The following is a 17699-nucleotide window of genomic DNA, read 5'->3' as shown; positions in this document are numbered from 1 at the left end:
TGCTTGTGTAAAAGTTGTAAATGGCTTCAATGAAGTTAAATTTCCTTGTGGAGATGCCTTGCCTAAATCAATGACCAAAGTTGACCCCCTAGCAACTTTACTTCAAACTTCTTGGTAGTTATAATTATAAGTCGTGATACCGGTTACAATGTGGATAGTCTCGCAACAAGATTAGCTTTGGGCAATACATAATCCATAAAAAACACCTATGGCATGATTCTCTTACAGACATCTTTGTGCTGCCGAGGCCAGGCGAGTCGGGTTCTGAGCCGGTGTGTCCTGAACGTAAGTTCACATTAACCCTGTATGTAGTCATGTAGAACTCACGAGGAATGTTGATAGTATAAAGGAACTTTTCGCACGGAACTGAACAGCCAAAAGGAAGTCCCAAGAATTTGTGTCACTACTGTGTCGCAAATTTTGAAAAATTTCTTCACTTCAAAGCAAAAGGACCACTTCTAAGCACTTACGTAATAGACTAGAATGGCGATGCGAATGCAATCTGTTGTGTTTTATTTTGAATGTAGCCGATTAAGTAAAACGATGGGTGATGTTCTCCCCCAACCACAGGTACACCAACACTGTTTCTGCTGTATTCATATGACTGTCCGGAGCATTTCAGGGTGGTTGAATGCAGTGCTACCTTCCTGCAAAAGATGGGCTTCCCTGTGATTTTGGACATGTGGTGCACCAACCAGGTACGTTGTTGAGGCCCAAAATGGGAGAAAGGTCATTCTTTGATTCCTTGGATACTAAAATGTCTGTCTTTTTTCTAGTCTGCACTGAGCTTAACGATTAAGCTCGATCCAACACCAAGAAACGTCGACGAATGTTAGACATTCGGGTAGAACATTACATGATATAAAAGGGAAACAACTGGATAGATTCGTAACTGTTTGAAGATAGATATGCTTTCTGAAACATCTTACTAAGAAACCAATACATTGCTCCTTGAAGTCTAGGCCCTTAATACTACAGATTCCTACCTTCTATCCACAGATCGGTTGTGTGGGGAAAACCGACTGGGTCTATGAGCACATGGACAAGGCCGATTTCGTCATCGTCATCTGTTCCCGTGGAGCGCGGCACAAGATGGAAGGCAAGAACGACCCGCCGCTACAGGAGGGATACCTGGGGGACATGTTCACGCCATGGGCCAAAGAGATAGGTAGGGAAAAACCTTCCCTCCCCATCGCGTCTACGATGTTTTTTCCGCGATGTATCGCCGTATGTCGTAGTTTTGAGATGAAACGGGTGCAAATTTCAAACTAATCTAAATGAATCTAAAGTAAACTAATCTATACCCATTTTCAGGTTCACGTATCCACTCAGACGACGCGCTGAGCAGCGGGTCCCGGCAGAAGTACGTGGTCGCCTACTTCAGCTACTCGTCGGCGGAAGACGTACCCAGGGTCCTGCGCGCCTCCCAGCCGCACTACCGGCTGATGAAGCACATGCCGGAACTCTTCTGTCACCTGCTGGGGATAGAGAGGAGAGGGCCCAGGGGAACAGCCATTATTACAGGTCAGGAGCAAACAGTTTTTGGCTCAACGTTTGGGTTTAACGCTGGTCGCTTCAATATTCGAAAGCCGTCGATTTAATGTACAAAATCAACAGCACAAGTAGAGACAAGTTGACATGATGAACGATGAGAACTTTTGATGTTTGAAATGTCAACAACTTGTTTATCATAGTTTTGACTATATATATGTTTTGATCTATACATGCAAGTGATGGTTAAACTTTCCGGTCTCAGGACTTGGGAAAAAGAACATTCTTTCTCATTTGTGGCGGGGCCATTTTCCGTGTGTTGTAAAACGTGCCTGGGTTGCTCTATCATCTCTTTAAGGATGTTCATGATAACTGATCTCATACCAACGTAACCACGAGCAAGATGAAAGCTTCATACATTGTTTCACAGGCTTGGAGACGGAGGAGGGCCAGAAGCTGGTCGAGGCGATAGACGCGATGCAGAAAATCTGCGACCAGAAGCCCGACTGGCTGTTCCAGAGAAACGACGGTCCAGCCCCTGATGTAATCGATGCTGTTACATCATCTGCTTCACCAGAAGAAATACCGCTGCTGCCAACACCCTCGGAGAGTAGCGTGGAGACGGAAAACTCCACACCTCCAGTCGGTGATGCACAGGGTGAGGGGGATGCACAGCCTCTCCTTAGTAATGGAGCTACAAACGCAGTGGATGGACAACAGGATGACTCCCGCGTAGAAGTTTGTCCACCAGAGGATGTGTCGGTAGTGACGGGCAAGGTTGAACCGACAGCAGCAGGCACGGGTACTATAGAGACTGTACGAGAGCACAGAGAGGATGATCCTGAGAGCGGAATTCACACTGCCAGCGAAACCAGCATGGAAGGACCTACCAGTACCTTAGCACAGGTACGACCATCACCAGCATCAGCCGCCTCCGCACCGCAAGTACAGTACCCTGAGTATGGGGCTACGGCGCAGGGTGGGACTTCTTACGGTAACAATCCAGAGGCAGCCACCCAATTTAACTACTACACCAGCCCATGGCCAACTATGGATCCCAATATGGCCCAACACTATGGCCCTGGCAATATCTATGGAAATCCGATGTACGTTCGCAGCCCTTCGTACGACCAGCAACCTTACATGTACAACGTCGAGCCAGGTAACGTTCCTGCACACGCATATCGGCCCGGCGCCTCCCCATACAGAGACGGATCGCATCATAACAGCGATGAGCAGCTCGACAGCGGGATCTTCATGGCAGAGATAGAGGAAGAGCTGAGGCGCCACAATCAACTCGTGTCGGACAGTATGCCGCCTGAATATTAGTTCAGTTAACATCCTTGTCAATTAGACTTTGCTCGCTTTGATTCTTAGCTAAAGCGACGGTCACAACCCGCCGTACGTGCTTTTTCTCCGTACGTTTTTTGGGAGGCTACGTCTGCTACTTTTTTTCTGAAAACGTGGAGAAGGAGTGGCGTCGACGCACGTCACTCGCACGTCACTCGCACGGTTGCACAAAGTGTCAGAGTGTGGTCTGAACGCCAAGACTTGCCGTGAGCGGTTGCGTGCATCGTACGTTGAGCAAGTGGTAAGTGAGTTGTACGTGCTTACAACGTACGATCTCTGTGCGATTGCAACTTTACCGTAAGGAGGCCGCACTCACACGTGCTTCTTCCGCACGGCACGTACGGAGCGCGCGCGTCGCTCGTACTCGCACGCACGGGTGGTGAATCCGCAGACCGCACGTAGAAAAAGTTTTACATGCACTTAACGTTCTACGGCGTGTCTGCGTGCTCCCAAATCCGTATATATATATATAGTAGGATTCCGTACGGAGGTGGTACTCACCACTCACGGATCCCCTACGTTTGCCCACGTTTTTGCACGTAGACAGCACGCAGAAGCACGTACGGCGGGTTGTGACCGTCGCTTAAGTTGGTCATTTGTTTCAGGAAAAAGGGCCATATGCTGCTGAATATTATACTTAATACTAAACATGTGTGATTCTATATGATAATGTGGTACATGTTTATTCTTAAGATGTTCCTGACAGACGAAATATGAATATGAAAAGGTGGAAAACAAATGTCCAGTAAATATACAGTAAATATATACATTTTGTGCTTACGAAGTATACAAGAACTGCAGCTTGTTTAATATATATATATAATATATCCATCAATTGTCAATTATGGTATTGTAGGAAAGATACAATCTATTATTTTGTGACGAAAATGACTTTACGTTGGAATTCTCCTTTTAAAAAGGATACAGAGAATATATTCTTTGTGTGGGAATAAAATATGGGCAAGTATTAGGGGTAAAATTATACATTCAAGTTAAAGTCCAGTATTTACTTTTTCAAGGTATGGAGTGGTTCATTCCTTTGAGGGAAACTTCTTGTGGATTCAAAAGCAATGTATTTGTCTTGGGTCTTGTGGAGCTCATTTCTGGTACCAAAGAACAGTTGGAAATTCGAATCTTGGTTTATCCGTTTGTCTATAATGTCTATATTACATCAAATAAAAATTTCTGAGCAAATGGTTGTCTGTGGAATAATGATCTGGTGCAATAATAGAATAAAATGACTTGAAGCTAGGCCTGTGACTCAGTTGTCTAAATACAAGTACATTGTATCACAACAAGATAGGCATTAGCCATACATATGGCCATGCAAATTCATCTCATGCAGGAAAAAAACTCTTAAATCAGGAATATATTGAGTCAAACATCACAAGAACACCACCATCACAGGAATCACACAGACACAATGAACCTGGATACAAAGCACATTTTATTCCAAATACAAAAATAGAGCATCTTGGAGACGAGGAGAGTGCTTAGTCAAAGGCAGCATGAAAGGGTTTCCTTTAGACATAAAGAAGGACTTCCTAGTAACTGTTCCTACCTACTAGTTCAGTTAACAAGCTTCCTTACAACTAGTGTTTAGTGTCACCAGATGAAAGGGAAAATATTCTTGACCACATGAGATGACATTCAATTTTTAAGTACAAAGGTAAGGCCACAAGAGTGTCAGTGTACATAATGTACAGTAAGGAGTCTTGGCTTAACAAATCTTCAGCAGAACAGGGGAGGTAAGCAGGCATTCCAAAGTGACACCTCGAGATAAAGATGGAAAGTTCACCTTAATCAGCTAATAAAACTATAGTAAGCAGCCCTGGAGGAGTCTTTTCAAAGAGTATGATTTTCAGGCGTGTAGAAGGAAGTGAATCATCTTACTTGACTGATGCAGACTACATTGTAAGGTACACAGCCATAACTAGTTAGCTAAGACTACTTATTGAAGAGTGGAGAGCAGCATAAGCACATACAATACAAGATTGCTGTTAGCAACTCTGTCCCTTACACAATATACAGTTTTACACATATTAGCAAGCCTGGGCATGAGACAGACAGCACACATGCCATCTTTAGTTAGACAAAAGAAAAGTGGGGAACCTCTTATTCTACAATGTGTACAATACTTGCAGATACCTACTTATTTCATAACTAACTAGATTGTAGCCTTTCCTTATAATGAAATACAGCACGGAATGGTTTTCATGATAATCAAGTGCATAATCATAATTTTATACATACTATACTTTGTTTTAATAGAGAAAGTGCATGTAAGATTCACTGTATGCAAAATTAGGTCACAACAGAGTGCTGTTACCTTACAATTTCCTATACACATTTCCCAACTGGAGTAACTATTCATGATTATACAGAAAAGCCAGTTAGAAAGTAAAGTTATTTACATCAACCCAGAAAAAAACCTGCAAATTACTGTTAATTTGCCAGTCAGTTCCACACAGGTGCCATCTGTGTAGTAGATCCAGCCACTTGTCAATCATACAAAGGAAATATGAAAGTTGCTTTCATGAGGAGTAAGAAACAGCTTGTGATAAAAAGAAATGGACACTAGTTTGTTAACTTACACATACATTTTGTTGTACTTCTATCATAGCAGCACCCCTGTATACAGAGATGACCCAACATTCACCTAAAACTTTTGGGGTCTGGGTTACAATCCAGCTGAACACCATGATTCTTTCTTTTTCATTAGAGAGCTTGTACAACATTTGCCACCAGATAATCTTACTACAAAAACAAAATTGAAAATGTACATGATAGCAACATCAAATCTTTCAAAATTATGTTCATATACAATTATGGAATTTGAGATAAGTACAGAAGCCAAAATATGTATATCATACATTGTAGTATACAAGTACATGTAGATGCATTACTATACACAACAGGTAGGTTATACAAATCAAAGAGAACAAAATGCACTCTTATAACATAACTATATAGCATTGTGATAAACACTCCGTCTTCACCACAGCCCTTACAGAATGTTACAAAGTGATTTATACAAATTCTTTTCTGACTTTGTCACACATTATCAATTAATCTTTCATTTGAATATACAAGTGTAGAAATATGTGCCAGGAAAGTTGCAGCACTTAGTTATGATGTTTGCCTCATAATTATTTATGGAACACTCATTTCTACAGCTTCTTAGAAGCAGATTATCCTTCCCACACTCTTTAAGGCAGGTTTATACAATAGAATGTGTCAAATCCATTTCCTCATTTGCTGACCCTTGAAACATTTAGTACTGCGTTCAAAGCTGGAATAATTTAAAAATTCCCAAATACATTATTGTAGCTTTGCTGCATTCTTTTTGTGGCCAACAACATGGCAAATGTTTGTTATAATGAGCTGATGCAGGCCCAAGTTCTGAATTTCTGAATCTACCTTATCACTGCAATGGTATCGTGCATTATTTGAATCGTTGAGTTTGAATTAAGAATCCTCTCCTGGCTACCTAAGTGTTTTGATAGACCTCAAGCTCAGCTCAGCTCAGCTCAGTTAGTATGTTGCATTTTTTTTCCTTCCAATAGATGTCTGATTACCAGAGGATTTATCTAAGGATTTTTCATATTCTGGAGCGGTAAAGTAAGGTGTTAAACTTTCCCTATAATAAATAAATACTTGGTATCAGAAGACCTGCAGTAAAAATGTTAGTGATGGCTCTTTGACAAGTTCAACACCAGCAATTGAGCATTAGACCACACCAATTTATTTCCTTGGTTCTCATTTATTTTAGAGCAAAAAGGACCCCAAGACGAAAGGAGACTTGAGCCTAACGATATTCATGTTCTGATCTGTGTACCACGGTGCAAACAATCACAATAGAATCCTTTTTTTTTTTCAAATATTTCTTCTATTTGAGAACCAAGAAGTTAACCTAGTGTCACCCGAGCCACTCATCAACAGGTTGTGTCAGTGGGTGTGTTTGCTTCATCTCCGCTCGACCCTGAGTGGTACGTCAGGTCAACCCCGGAGTCTAGCCTGAACAGGAAGTTGTTGTCTCCCAGCCTCTTGCTGCCCGGAATGGGCTTCAGCTCCACAGACATCAGGCCTGGAGCCGCTCCCAGGAGCTGATAGTTGTGGGGCAGGCTGGCTGTTCTGGCGGGGTGAGTCTTCAGTAGGGGCACGGGTGCGGGGAGAGTGGCCACAGACAGGGGGAACATGTGGGCGTCGTCTGGACTCATGTGGAGGTAGGAGGGAGCCAGCTTGTTCTGCCACCTCTGTGCCGGCCGGGCCAGGCCGTCCAGGTTCAGCTCCGAGTCCACCAGTTCCTGGTCCTCCTCTTCCTCTATCAGCTCAGCATCTGTCTTCTTCTTGGGAGGCTGTGTTGGGTAGGTTTGCATCTCCATGACGACGGGGTTTCCATCTGTGCCGTCTTTTGGGATGTTTGCTACTTTCTTGCTACCGTTTCTGTGGATTTCGTGGCTGTGGACGTCGACGATCGTCTGCGGGGTGTTGACTTCCACTGGTGTCTCACCTTGCACGGTGCTCTCCAACCTTTGACCTGGAGGGGTTGACCCCTGACCTGCCAGCCTCTGCGCGCCCTCAGCACATTTCTGGGCAAACCAATCAGGATTGTCGGTGAAGTACTTCCTGGTGGCCTTGATGGCGGAGTCCAGGGACTGTCCTGTCTCTGTCTGTAGGTGCCCCTCCTGTTCCAGGTCCTGTTTGGATTAGAGGTAATGGAATTAATTTGAGATGGTGTACAATGGTAAATAGTCCAATCTTAAATCAAATCAAAAGCCAATCAAAAGCCAATACCTCTGTTCACGGAGGTAATAACTAGGAACATGTTCTCATAAGTCATATACAAAAAAGAAAGATGAAACACACACAAATCAAGACATTTCCCCACCTTGATGAGCCTGCTGTACTTGTGACAGGAGACCTCCAGCCCATGCAGGTGGCAGAACAGCAGGTGGAACTCTGACATCACCTTGAACTTGGGCGCCAGCTCCAGCGACCCCGGGATGTCGCTCTCGTACGTGTACTCAAAATAAACCGTGACGAAGCGACAGGGCTGCCCGTTTGCGACGGCCCGGTCGTGGCGGAGCCTCTCCGCGGCCATGTTAACCGCGTACAGGAACATCTCGTTGGGTTGTGGGTCCACAGAGGTGGCAGCAGTTGTGCTGTTGTGTCTACAGGTTAGAAAGTGAAAAATACACTGATGCAGTGACTGTCTGATTTTAAAAGCATTTATAAGACACTTTCAGATTGACTTGTGGCCTTTTACTTGTTCATCTATGTACCACCTATCTTGACAAAGCATTTATAGGACAGCCTCAAATAGGCTGCTGAACTTTACATGCAGCACTAGCATATGAAAGTCCTTTCCCTTTCCATGTGTATGTGTATGTCTAACCTTTGTCTCTGCAGATGGTACTTGAGCCCAGTGGAACAGACCACGATGACGTAGTCACAGTCTGTCAGGTGTTTGATGGTCCACTCAGCCTGGACATGCAGGTCACCCTCCCCCACGTACCATGAGTCCAGGAACACATGGCACCGGCAAGACTGGAGATGAGAGGATCAAAATTCAGCGAAAAATGGTGTAAAACATCCTAGATTCCTAATCGGCCAACTTTTTTCACAATCAATACTTCTATCTTGTCTATGTTTCTTTCCAACTTACCTCATGTAGGAAGGAAGCAAACTGGTTGACTGTGTTGGTGTGTGCATCACAGTCTGCAGGGGAGTACAGGATCAGGACTTTCGGGCAGTCATAGTCTGAAAGGGAACAGAGACATGCCCAATGCACATTGAAATGTATGGCTGACAGTTGAGGAAATTTCCTAAATAATCTGTGCCTCTCTTTGGACAAGCATGAAATAAAAATGCTTGAGACAAAAGCTTGTAAGGCTTTCTTGGTGTACTGATAGCTGATAGTGCTAAGCACACCAAATTACACCTGGCAGCCACTAAGTTACATGAGTGACTGGAAAAACACTACAGCAAAACAATATACATGTACCTGGTGACAGCAGATCCTTGTTCTTCTCCACAGTGTTCCTCTGTGCAGTTCTCATCCCTCCCTGCTGCTGCCCCTCCTCCCCTTCCAGGCCCATGGACTCTCCCGGACTCTCCTCCTCATCCTCAAACTCCCTGTATGCATTCTCTGTTGGAAAGGCAGATGTATCGGAATCACATTTTCACTTCATAACAGAAATACATGTACTATTACACTTTGTACCTGATAAAGGACACTTAAACGTTGACGGATCTAAGCCTCCAATTTTATGGAGTAGCGTATCTGAAAACATACAGTAAGCTTCAAAGAATCTCTAGGAATGAGATGCTCACTTCTCCTTCTGTATCTTCTGTAGATCAGTACAGCAGCAAGTCCAGCAAAGGCCCAGAGACCCAGTACACCCAGGCAGGCCATGGCCACTATCACTGGGGTGGACAGGGTTGGTCCACGTGGGTCTGGAACAATGACAAGCAATAATTAAATGATAAAGAAGACCTTTCTGGAAAATACTTATGGTTTATAGCCTAATACTGGCATCAAACAGGTGAAACTGCAGTTTGTATAAAACTACTTGGACAGTTAAACATGCATAAACAATGAATCAATGTATGAGGAAAAGAAAATACAAAATTGCCAAATGCTTTTCTCTCACAACCTGCAAACACTGCTACTGACCAGGTTTGTGTTGTACAGAGAAGACCACAGGAGTTGACCTGGGTGCACCCTGCTGGTTAGAGGACACCTGGACGGTGTAGGGTGCACTGGGCTCCAGGTTGTCCAGGTTATAGGTCAGCAAAGTGGCGTTAGCATCAAAAGGCTGCAAGGCAAGAAAAACAACACCAGCGGTTCACCTTTCCAAGTAGAATCCTGATACATGGATGCAATTAAATATTCGATAACTTTTTAAAGTAAATTATAAATCCATGTTAGAATAGAATATATTTGTCCTGCCCTACCTGTTCTACCACATAGGAAGTTGTGTTCTGTGGTTCCCAGGTAGCCAGTTCCAGGTAGTTGTGTGGAGGCCGTCCAAAGTGCACGATGTAGCTGCCAAACTTGTACCGCTCGGGCGCGAGGTCAAAGATCACCTTAGCTGAGGAATAGCTAGCGTTGACCTTGACTGTCCGAGGCAGCCATTCTGTGGAAGGTTAGAACAAGTAGGTCAGTGAAGAGGGTGAAAAAATATATAAGTGTTCTTCAATATGCTCAAGGTGTGGCTCTCCTTGAACACAAAAGTTTACATCACCTGCACTGCAACCTCTATCGCTCACATGCACATCAGGTTCAGAACACTAGGGCATAATTTGAACCCTAATTAGAGTAAACCTGACCACAGACCAAGGATGCTATAACATTGTGGTTTCCTACTTACCCTCCATGCATTCTTGAAGGGACTTGTTCAACAAGGAGTCACATTCTGAAAAGGAAAACATTCAAAATATACATCAGGATAAAATACACACAGTTGAATTTTCCAAATTTCTAAGATGACATTTCTTCCAAGCAATAAAATATATCACATTCTTGACATGTCTATACAGCTTACCTCTAGCATGGAAAGTAAATGTAGAGACTCTGTCTTGCTGCAGTTCTGAAACCTTAGGTAGGGGGAGTGGCTGTACTGCTACCAGGTACTCGGCCTCCAAAACCAGGTTCTGGAAACCATCATAGTGATACTCTTCCATCTGTGGATTCAAATATGCTAAGGTTAATTATTATGGGTTCACCACACCACGAAGTGGTGGTGAACCCATATTGCTTTTTCTGATGTTTCTTCTCCTTCTCCTTCTCCTTCTTCTTCTCCTGCCATTTTTTAAATGGATTCAGCTTCTTCATTTTAGGGCCTAAGGTCCTGAAATTTGGTATGGAGGTACAGTGGGCAAATACCCCTAGGCGTTTTTAAATTTTTGTGATACAGGCTTTTAGAATGGTTTTATTTGAGTTTTTTTGGCTGTGTTATAGCAAATGTATTACTGAGTTAGTGTGCAGTGTTACCACATTTGGGCATGAGTCATCACAATGGAATGCAGGGCATCAACCAATAGGTATGCAGCTTTCCTCTATTCTCCTTGCTGATTGGCTGTTGGAATTTAACAGGCTTAACTTAATTAATACCTGCTCAGATCCATTCCATACTGACAGTATGTCTGTATTCAAGTATTTTGGTAGGTATTTCAAGCTTTCCTGCTCCAGCATTGGAATGCGGGGCATGAACACTTCTTTTTTTCTTGAAAATCAACAGTTTGCATTATGCAATTAAAAATCCTAACCAATAATGTAGGGAATAGCTATCCAACTGTTGTAGTCTTAGTTGTATGTTACTTCATACTATAGTTATATCAATGTAAAGCATTGTTTTCCCTTGTGTTTCTCATTCTTTCCCTGCCATGTCGTAAAATGTGGTGAAGCCATTGCTGTATTTGCTCCAAAGCAAATGTCGGCCTTTCTAGTTAGTTACTAAAACCTAATACAGAGAAAATCGTTAACAAAATGTCTAGTACTTAGTTATCCTTTTGACTGAAATCTTTTACCAAGATTTTCTTAACGACCCATTGAAGAGGATAACCTGGTCACTGAACTACAAAGTCAATTCCAGTAGTGTCTAAGTAAGGCCGTGTCAATTCATATAATCCAGTATGGGTTATACATTGATAAGATCTGTTCTTGTGGTATCTTAATCTTAGATATCCTGAGATGACTGTTGATATTTTGCATCACACGACATGACAAAACATGAGTGCGTACCAGTTTCTGTTGTGAGGTGAGGTTCTCCTGTGTCAGGTGCAGCTGCACGCACCTGCTACGGCTGAAGTCACCCCGTCGGCCCTGCAGAGTCAGCTGGAAGCCCTGCAGGTACGCTATTCCTGCAGAGATGGAACATGGGCATAAGTACATGTAGTACTGTAAATCTCGATCCACTTAAGCTACAAACCCAGGTCTGCTATGACAAAAAGGACAGCCACTGTGTACAGTACACACTGGTTCAATACGAGCGATCACTGTGTTTGCTTACATCATATACATGCAAATTACTGGTAGGCAGATCACCCAATTGTCACCTGCTTTTTGACTACCACTCGCTGGTCATGACGTCATGGCAATCACTCATATTGAAATACTGGGGAAATTTTCTTACACCTTTTTAATCAGTACAAAGAATATTTGATCTCTGAAAAGGGGAAAGGTGTAAAGGTTAACTGATCATGATGTCACCTACCTAGATTGCTTGGTTTCCAGGTAATTCTGACCCCGTCTGTCTGGTGGCCCTCTAGTGACTTGTGAGTGACCTGCAGCTCCTCTGGCCTGCCTATCTCGGCACTCTCAGTCTCCACTAGGTTTCCTACCAGCAGCGACACACATTCTGAAAGGTGGGAGGTGATAGGTCAGTTGTAGCCTGATTGAATCAAGCTCCCAACAACATCCCCAATCCATCTGGATGCTTGATGGAAACTATTTGAAGTGAAAGCTGGGAGAATCAGGATTTAGATAATTTATGTAAACATCATCAACTGAAATTCAACTATTTCAGTTGATGGTTGCTATCCTTTACTTTTGGTCAGTCTATTTTGCATTTTAGAAGTGTGACTCATGTCACTGTTTTAGCATATTCTTTGTGGATGTCTAACAGAGCAACATGACATTTTGTATTGTGCAGTTTCTCTGAAGCAAGAAGGCAAGTTAATGGATTCGACAGAACATCTATTAGTTTTGCATGCCCACTGACTCACAATAAGAGTGCCAGACAAACATGTATGTGTTAATACTGAACAAAACATTTCACACAATCTTGTATAAACAGATTATGCATACCATAGCAGAATGGTATTTTTTTATACATGTACTTCAAATCTATGGGCTATGGCAGTAGCTATAGTTAATTAATCAACTGAATGTATTCCTGTGAGTCCACTGAAATGTATATGCTATGATATATAGTTAAACTTCTCTTAAACAATTACTCAAGGGACTCAATGGTCACAGCAGACAGGTTGCCACTATAGACAGGACTACTTAAGATACTAGGGTCCGTTGTACCAGTTATGCGGAGGTGATCACTAGTACAGGTTGGACTATTCCATCTAGTGACATATCCATTTGTCACTGTCTCCCAGGGTGTACAAGCCATGTTTGCCTTGGTGATAAAGTAAACAGTGTAGACCAACAAGTTTGTACTTCTGTTTTACCTTTTGTGCTGTGTGTTTACGACCTAAACAGAAGTTAAAACTACATTTACAGGATCACGCATGTCCTGTTTAGGGTTGGACCAGTGGAAATCAGAAAAGTAGGGAAACTGCCTGGCAAAGCAATTTTAGTCTTATCAATTAATAGCAGTCCTTTCTCCCTCTTCTAGGAACTAGATAGACATTTACCAGTAGTATCGGTGTACTGACTCTGCTACATTACTACATATACTGGGTACATTTTGGTTCACCAGTATCTAGGGTATGCCTAAAGGTAGTCAATAATATAATGGTAAATTACCACAATACTGATTTCCACCAGTCCAACACTAATTACAGAAATCAAATCATGCTTACAATTCATGGTAACAATGGAAGGTTCTAAAATTCTTCACAACCTTAGCAACACAGTGTTTGCTAAATGGGCTTTACAAAAACTTCTCATAAAACTTGGGGAAGTTTGTTTTTGTAATATTGTGTTATTCACTTGAATATGTCGCCCAGCTAGGTAGCATTTGACTCATGGCCAAAGTTCAAGGTTCTTTCCTAGAACTTTCAAAAGCTTCTTTCCTAGAACTCAGGGAAGTGAGTCACTTGTACAACGTCATGCAAACAGTTGCATTCGAGTCGTGACCAAATGCTTAAGTTCATAGAGACATGAAATAACCATAAGAAAGGCTTAATTTAGCAAAAAATAGAGATCACAATCATGGACATAAAACACTTACCTATGACTTTAAGGTCTCTTCTAACTCTACTGTGACACCAAGCATTGCAGTCGACCTGTCAGAAAATTGAAGAAAAAAACAAAAAGCAAACATTAATAACAATTTGTAGTGATAACCTGATTGTTTTCATACTTGTGTTTTTGCTACAGCTGCAATACATGTAGGCACTTTTCATGGAGTTCAAGCTGAAACTTGTCATGAATAAATAATAACACGGCATTATGCTTTTCATAATAATAATAAACTTGATGTTATAAATGTTTTATCAGCTAACTCAACAGTGTTCCATTCTTTCTTTTAATGATGCATCAACACCACTAGTCACTAGTCAGCATAGAGTTCCATCTTAATACTAACAGTCACTGTGAATTTTAGTCCAATCTGGCTACACTCCACATCCAGTAACCCTCTGGCCAGTTGGCTCAGGTCCCACCATTCTTGTTTTTCGTTAAGAAGCTTCCCAACTCCAAACATAACACAGGCTGCCTCCCAAGTATAATTTATATAAGATAACAGTACATGTATAATTTACAAGAAAAATATGCTAGTGGTTATCTTGAGTACAAAGTATTACACGTATTTTAGATTTTCAAGGATAGTTCATCTCTTTGTCATACCCTTTTGACTACAGGTTGCAGCGGCTGAGATAAAATTTCATGAATAAATCCCTTTAACAATTTGTGTCTTCTTCTTCAAGGGTCACACAAATCCAGTTTTGGTCACTAGATCACCCAGGAGATTGATTTTCAGACCTTAAATGTCCCAGAGGGACTATTGAGCCTGGGTTAGTGTAATACAGTGGCTACAGCCTTATCAGGTAACTGGCTGCCTGCCACAACCATCCATCACATCATACTTCACTATAAATACATGTGGGTGGCAATGGTACTCAACAGTACTGAAGCAAGCCTGCCAGAAGATACATGTATACTGATGTTGATAACAATATCCACACTGTAGGTGGCCAATGGTTAGTGTTTACTGAATTAACTGTACTAAAACTAAAAGTATGAAATCATTCGGTATTACATACATGTACATCAAGTGCAAAAAGGCACTGTGGTGTATGGTATTGATAGAATAACAAGAGCACACATTTGTACAAGTATCATTAGCATTTCTTAGGGTAGCTTTACAGCAAGTTTTGGAGAAAGAGGGGGTAATGGGATGATTGAGCATGATGGGCTGGTAGTGACTGGTACAATCATGGTGATTCATGGATTAACTGTATGAATTATTGATTGTATCATTAAATTATAATACCATACTGTATTTCTGAAGCTATAGGTGGTTGGAACAGGGTAAATGTGCTATTAATCAGCAAAATTTGACTCAATGTCAGAATATTGATTAGAGATTGCATGAAGAAAGTAAATGATGGTCAAGGTCTCTAACCGAGTAACAGAAAAGCCTTTAATATCCCATAAATATATATATAGGACCACTGCAGAAACCTGTTGTTGATCAGGCTTCATGTTTGAAACAAATGTGTATATTTTGTGGGGTCGATGAAAGGTTAGGGTGACAAGTCTGGTCGCCCATCCTGTTTGCCATCCTGTTTCCACTGATGTCAACGATAAGAGCAGGAAGGGGTTTTATGCCGCACAGATGTACATTTACCGCTTTTCTTGGTAACGCCTACAGAATCATGTTGAACTTCATAATCCTTTAAGCACCCTCATGCAGACTTACAGCTGTGTCACTTCCAAGTTAGCTTTTAGTTTTACTTGCTTCTCAGACCAGTGTATGTATTACTATTACTGGTAAAATAAATACTTAGTACACAACAGATAAGTGCAGGAAGGGTACAGTGTACATTATGTACAGCACTGTGGTAAGGGACTGTACGATATTTACCGGGGGGGGAGGGCTGGTGCACTGGGGGGGAGGGGCCATTGAAAAAAATTTTAGGCCTGGGGGGGAGGGGCCATGGAAAAAAAATTTGAGCCGGGGGGAGGGCCATCGAAAAAAAATCGGCCTGGGGGGGAGGGCCACCGAAAAACTTTTGTAAAATATGGCGTCGCGTAGTACCGAATTACAAGAAATACGCCGTAAATTCCCGAATATAGTACGCACTTTTTACATTTTTCAAAATCCCAGAAGTGTCTCGGGCCGTCGCCAAAGTCGCGGTGCGTACTTTATTTGAGTTTTCCGCCGACAAATCCGTGGACAACCCAGAAATATAGCGGAACACCGGCACGGGGAGCTTGGAACATCGATCGTCTATAGCATGTTTAGATAAGAATATTGACGAGTGGAAATGAAGTTAAACTTCAATAAATGAACATATTTCCTGTGACTATCGTCGATATTGACACCAAGTTGCGGTAAAAAGAAGAAGTCAAGTCACCCACGGTAAGAAAATGTAGGTCTCTGGCAATGACGCCCGGCGCTTTGTCATGCCGACAGGATCGTTCCCCAGCTAGCCGGCGCCGATCTCAGTAGAACCCCGGCAAAAATATAACCTCCCGTAAGTACACATACAATTGTAGGGTTTGTGAGTGGTAATACTTGAAATGGTCCGCAAGCCGTGAACGTTCTTGATCGTCGTAACGTAACATGTGATAACATAACAGTTGTGCCTCGACTGATGGTCACCATTTCAAATACACGTCCGGCTTGAGTTCAACTCAGGAATCTTCAACAAAGATTATGCCCATGTCGTTTCAACACCGGTTTCAAAGGTTCAGAAATTGTTAACCATGTTTCACTTCGTGATCACAACTATTTTTAAATCTTGAAAAATGCCACAGGAAATTACTTTGTAGCGGGCTACACCAGCCAGTACGACGTGAAAATTCCAGCTAGATATACTCCTACTCGACTGTTCGGCAAGCTACAATGATAGGGGCGGAGTTAACTTAAAATGTAACAGTGTTAGTCTTTGATGAAATCTTACCGCCCGGCCGGTGGGTGGGGTGTTACACCTACAGCTGAAGAACACAGAGAGGGCCGTGGCATGCGCAGCGCTGAGGACAGCTTTCCAGAACATGGACCCCGAGAAGGAAGTCTTTCCTTCCTCTGAACAGACTTTACTTATCAGTTTTACTGAGTACAAATTAATACATGTGTTTATTCCTTTGATTTTGTGACAAAAACATCTATCACATAACGAGAGATTACTTGAAACGCAGTCAAACTTGTCACTTTCTCCTGTTCGGAATCGCAAGTCCCATTGATCCCAGTAGTCTTTTGTTGTTGTGTTAATTGGTTTCGGTGTCAAATTTTAAATTCGATAGCACCTCTACGCCCAAATACTCCGCCCAGTTCTCCGCCTGTATGATTGTTGCTCTCCTTGGGTCGATCGCGCGGGCGCTATTAAAGAAATGTTCGGCGCATTTCGTATTAAAAAATATTAAAGCTACGTACTTGTACATTAACATTCAACTACCCCCCCCCCCGTTACCGACATAATCAATATTGAAATATTGTCTTTTTTCACGAATCGTTATTGACCATAATTTGCTTGCTTGATCACCAACACTCCAAAGCTGGATCCAAATCTGTGCGTTTCGCCGCACTTGCCTTACCTTTCGATGCGGTGGTGACGGAAGTCGGCTGCGGCCGGCGGTGAAAACAAGGCCGAACTTGAAACGTTTCCCGCTACGTTACCATAGAATCACGTAGTACACGGCGTAAATCTAGTTTTTAACCATTTCAAATTTGTTTGGAACGACGAACTGTCTTTAAGACATACATACTACATGTTCACTGTGGTACCGGCCGTGCGTAGAAGGGGTGCGTACTTAATTCGAGTTTTTCCATTTTACGTTTCAGACGGGAATATTTGTCTCCCACCAGCCCCAAGTCGGGGGTGCGTACTTTAATCGAGATGCGTACTTCATTCGGGAATTTACGGAGGGAGAAAGAGACATGGACTGGAAAAATGGGGGGGAGGGCCACCGAAAAATTTTTTGGGGTGGGGGGAGGGGCCATTGAAAAAAA

General features: G+C 42.5%; 2 protein-coding genes across 2 annotated transcripts in view; one reads left to right on the top strand and one right to left on the bottom strand.

Annotated features, from left to right (window-relative positions):
- LOC109469217 overlaps window positions 1-4042 on the top strand; it is a 10405-nt gene extending 6363 nt beyond the window's left edge. The window contains exons 12-17 of the mRNA XM_019767674.1: window positions 229-285; window positions 571-698; window positions 1000-1168; window positions 1315-1524; window positions 1922-2873; window positions 3430-4042. Coding sequence (XP_019623233.1) covers window positions 229-285; window positions 571-698; window positions 1000-1168; window positions 1315-1524; window positions 1922-2820 — 1463 coding nt within the window. The 3' untranslated portion in view covers window positions 2821-2873; window positions 3430-4042. The remainder of the gene's footprint in view (window positions 1-228; window positions 286-570; window positions 699-999; window positions 1169-1314; window positions 1525-1921; window positions 2874-3429) is intronic.
- Window positions 4043-5455: 1413 nt separating this feature from the next.
- The window catches only part of LOC109470173 (interleukin-17 receptor D-like), a 14971-nt gene continuing 2727 nt past the window's right edge, over window positions 5456-17699 (bottom strand). Inside the window, exons 2-14 of the mRNA XM_019768963.1 lie at window positions 13755-13809; window positions 12063-12206; window positions 11591-11709; window positions 10392-10530; window positions 10218-10262; window positions 9802-9983; window positions 9521-9662; window positions 9178-9300; window positions 8849-8992; window positions 8510-8604; window positions 8240-8391; window positions 7733-8015; window positions 5456-7541 (exon numbers count right to left, since the gene is read on the bottom strand). Of these exons, the coding sequence (XP_019624522.1) occupies window positions 6777-7541; window positions 7733-8015; window positions 8240-8391; window positions 8510-8604; window positions 8849-8992; window positions 9178-9300; window positions 9521-9662; window positions 9802-9983; window positions 10218-10262; window positions 10392-10530; window positions 11591-11709; window positions 12063-12206; window positions 13755-13809 (2388 nt within the window). The 3' untranslated portion in view covers window positions 5456-6776. The remainder of the gene's footprint in view (window positions 7542-7732; window positions 8016-8239; window positions 8392-8509; window positions 8605-8848; window positions 8993-9177; window positions 9301-9520; window positions 9663-9801; window positions 9984-10217; window positions 10263-10391; window positions 10531-11590; window positions 11710-12062; window positions 12207-13754; window positions 13810-17699) is intronic.

Source organism: Branchiostoma belcheri, unplaced genomic scaffold, assembly GCF_001625305.1.
Source record: "Branchiostoma belcheri isolate BF01 breed outbred unplaced genomic scaffold, Haploidv18h27 scaffold10, whole genome shotgun sequence".
In the NCBI taxonomy this organism is placed as follows: Eukaryota; Metazoa; Chordata; class Leptocardii; order Amphioxiformes; family Branchiostomatidae; genus Branchiostoma; species Branchiostoma belcheri.
Note: the sequence above shows the minus strand (reverse complement) of the source record. Positions and strands in the feature narration are given on the sequence as shown.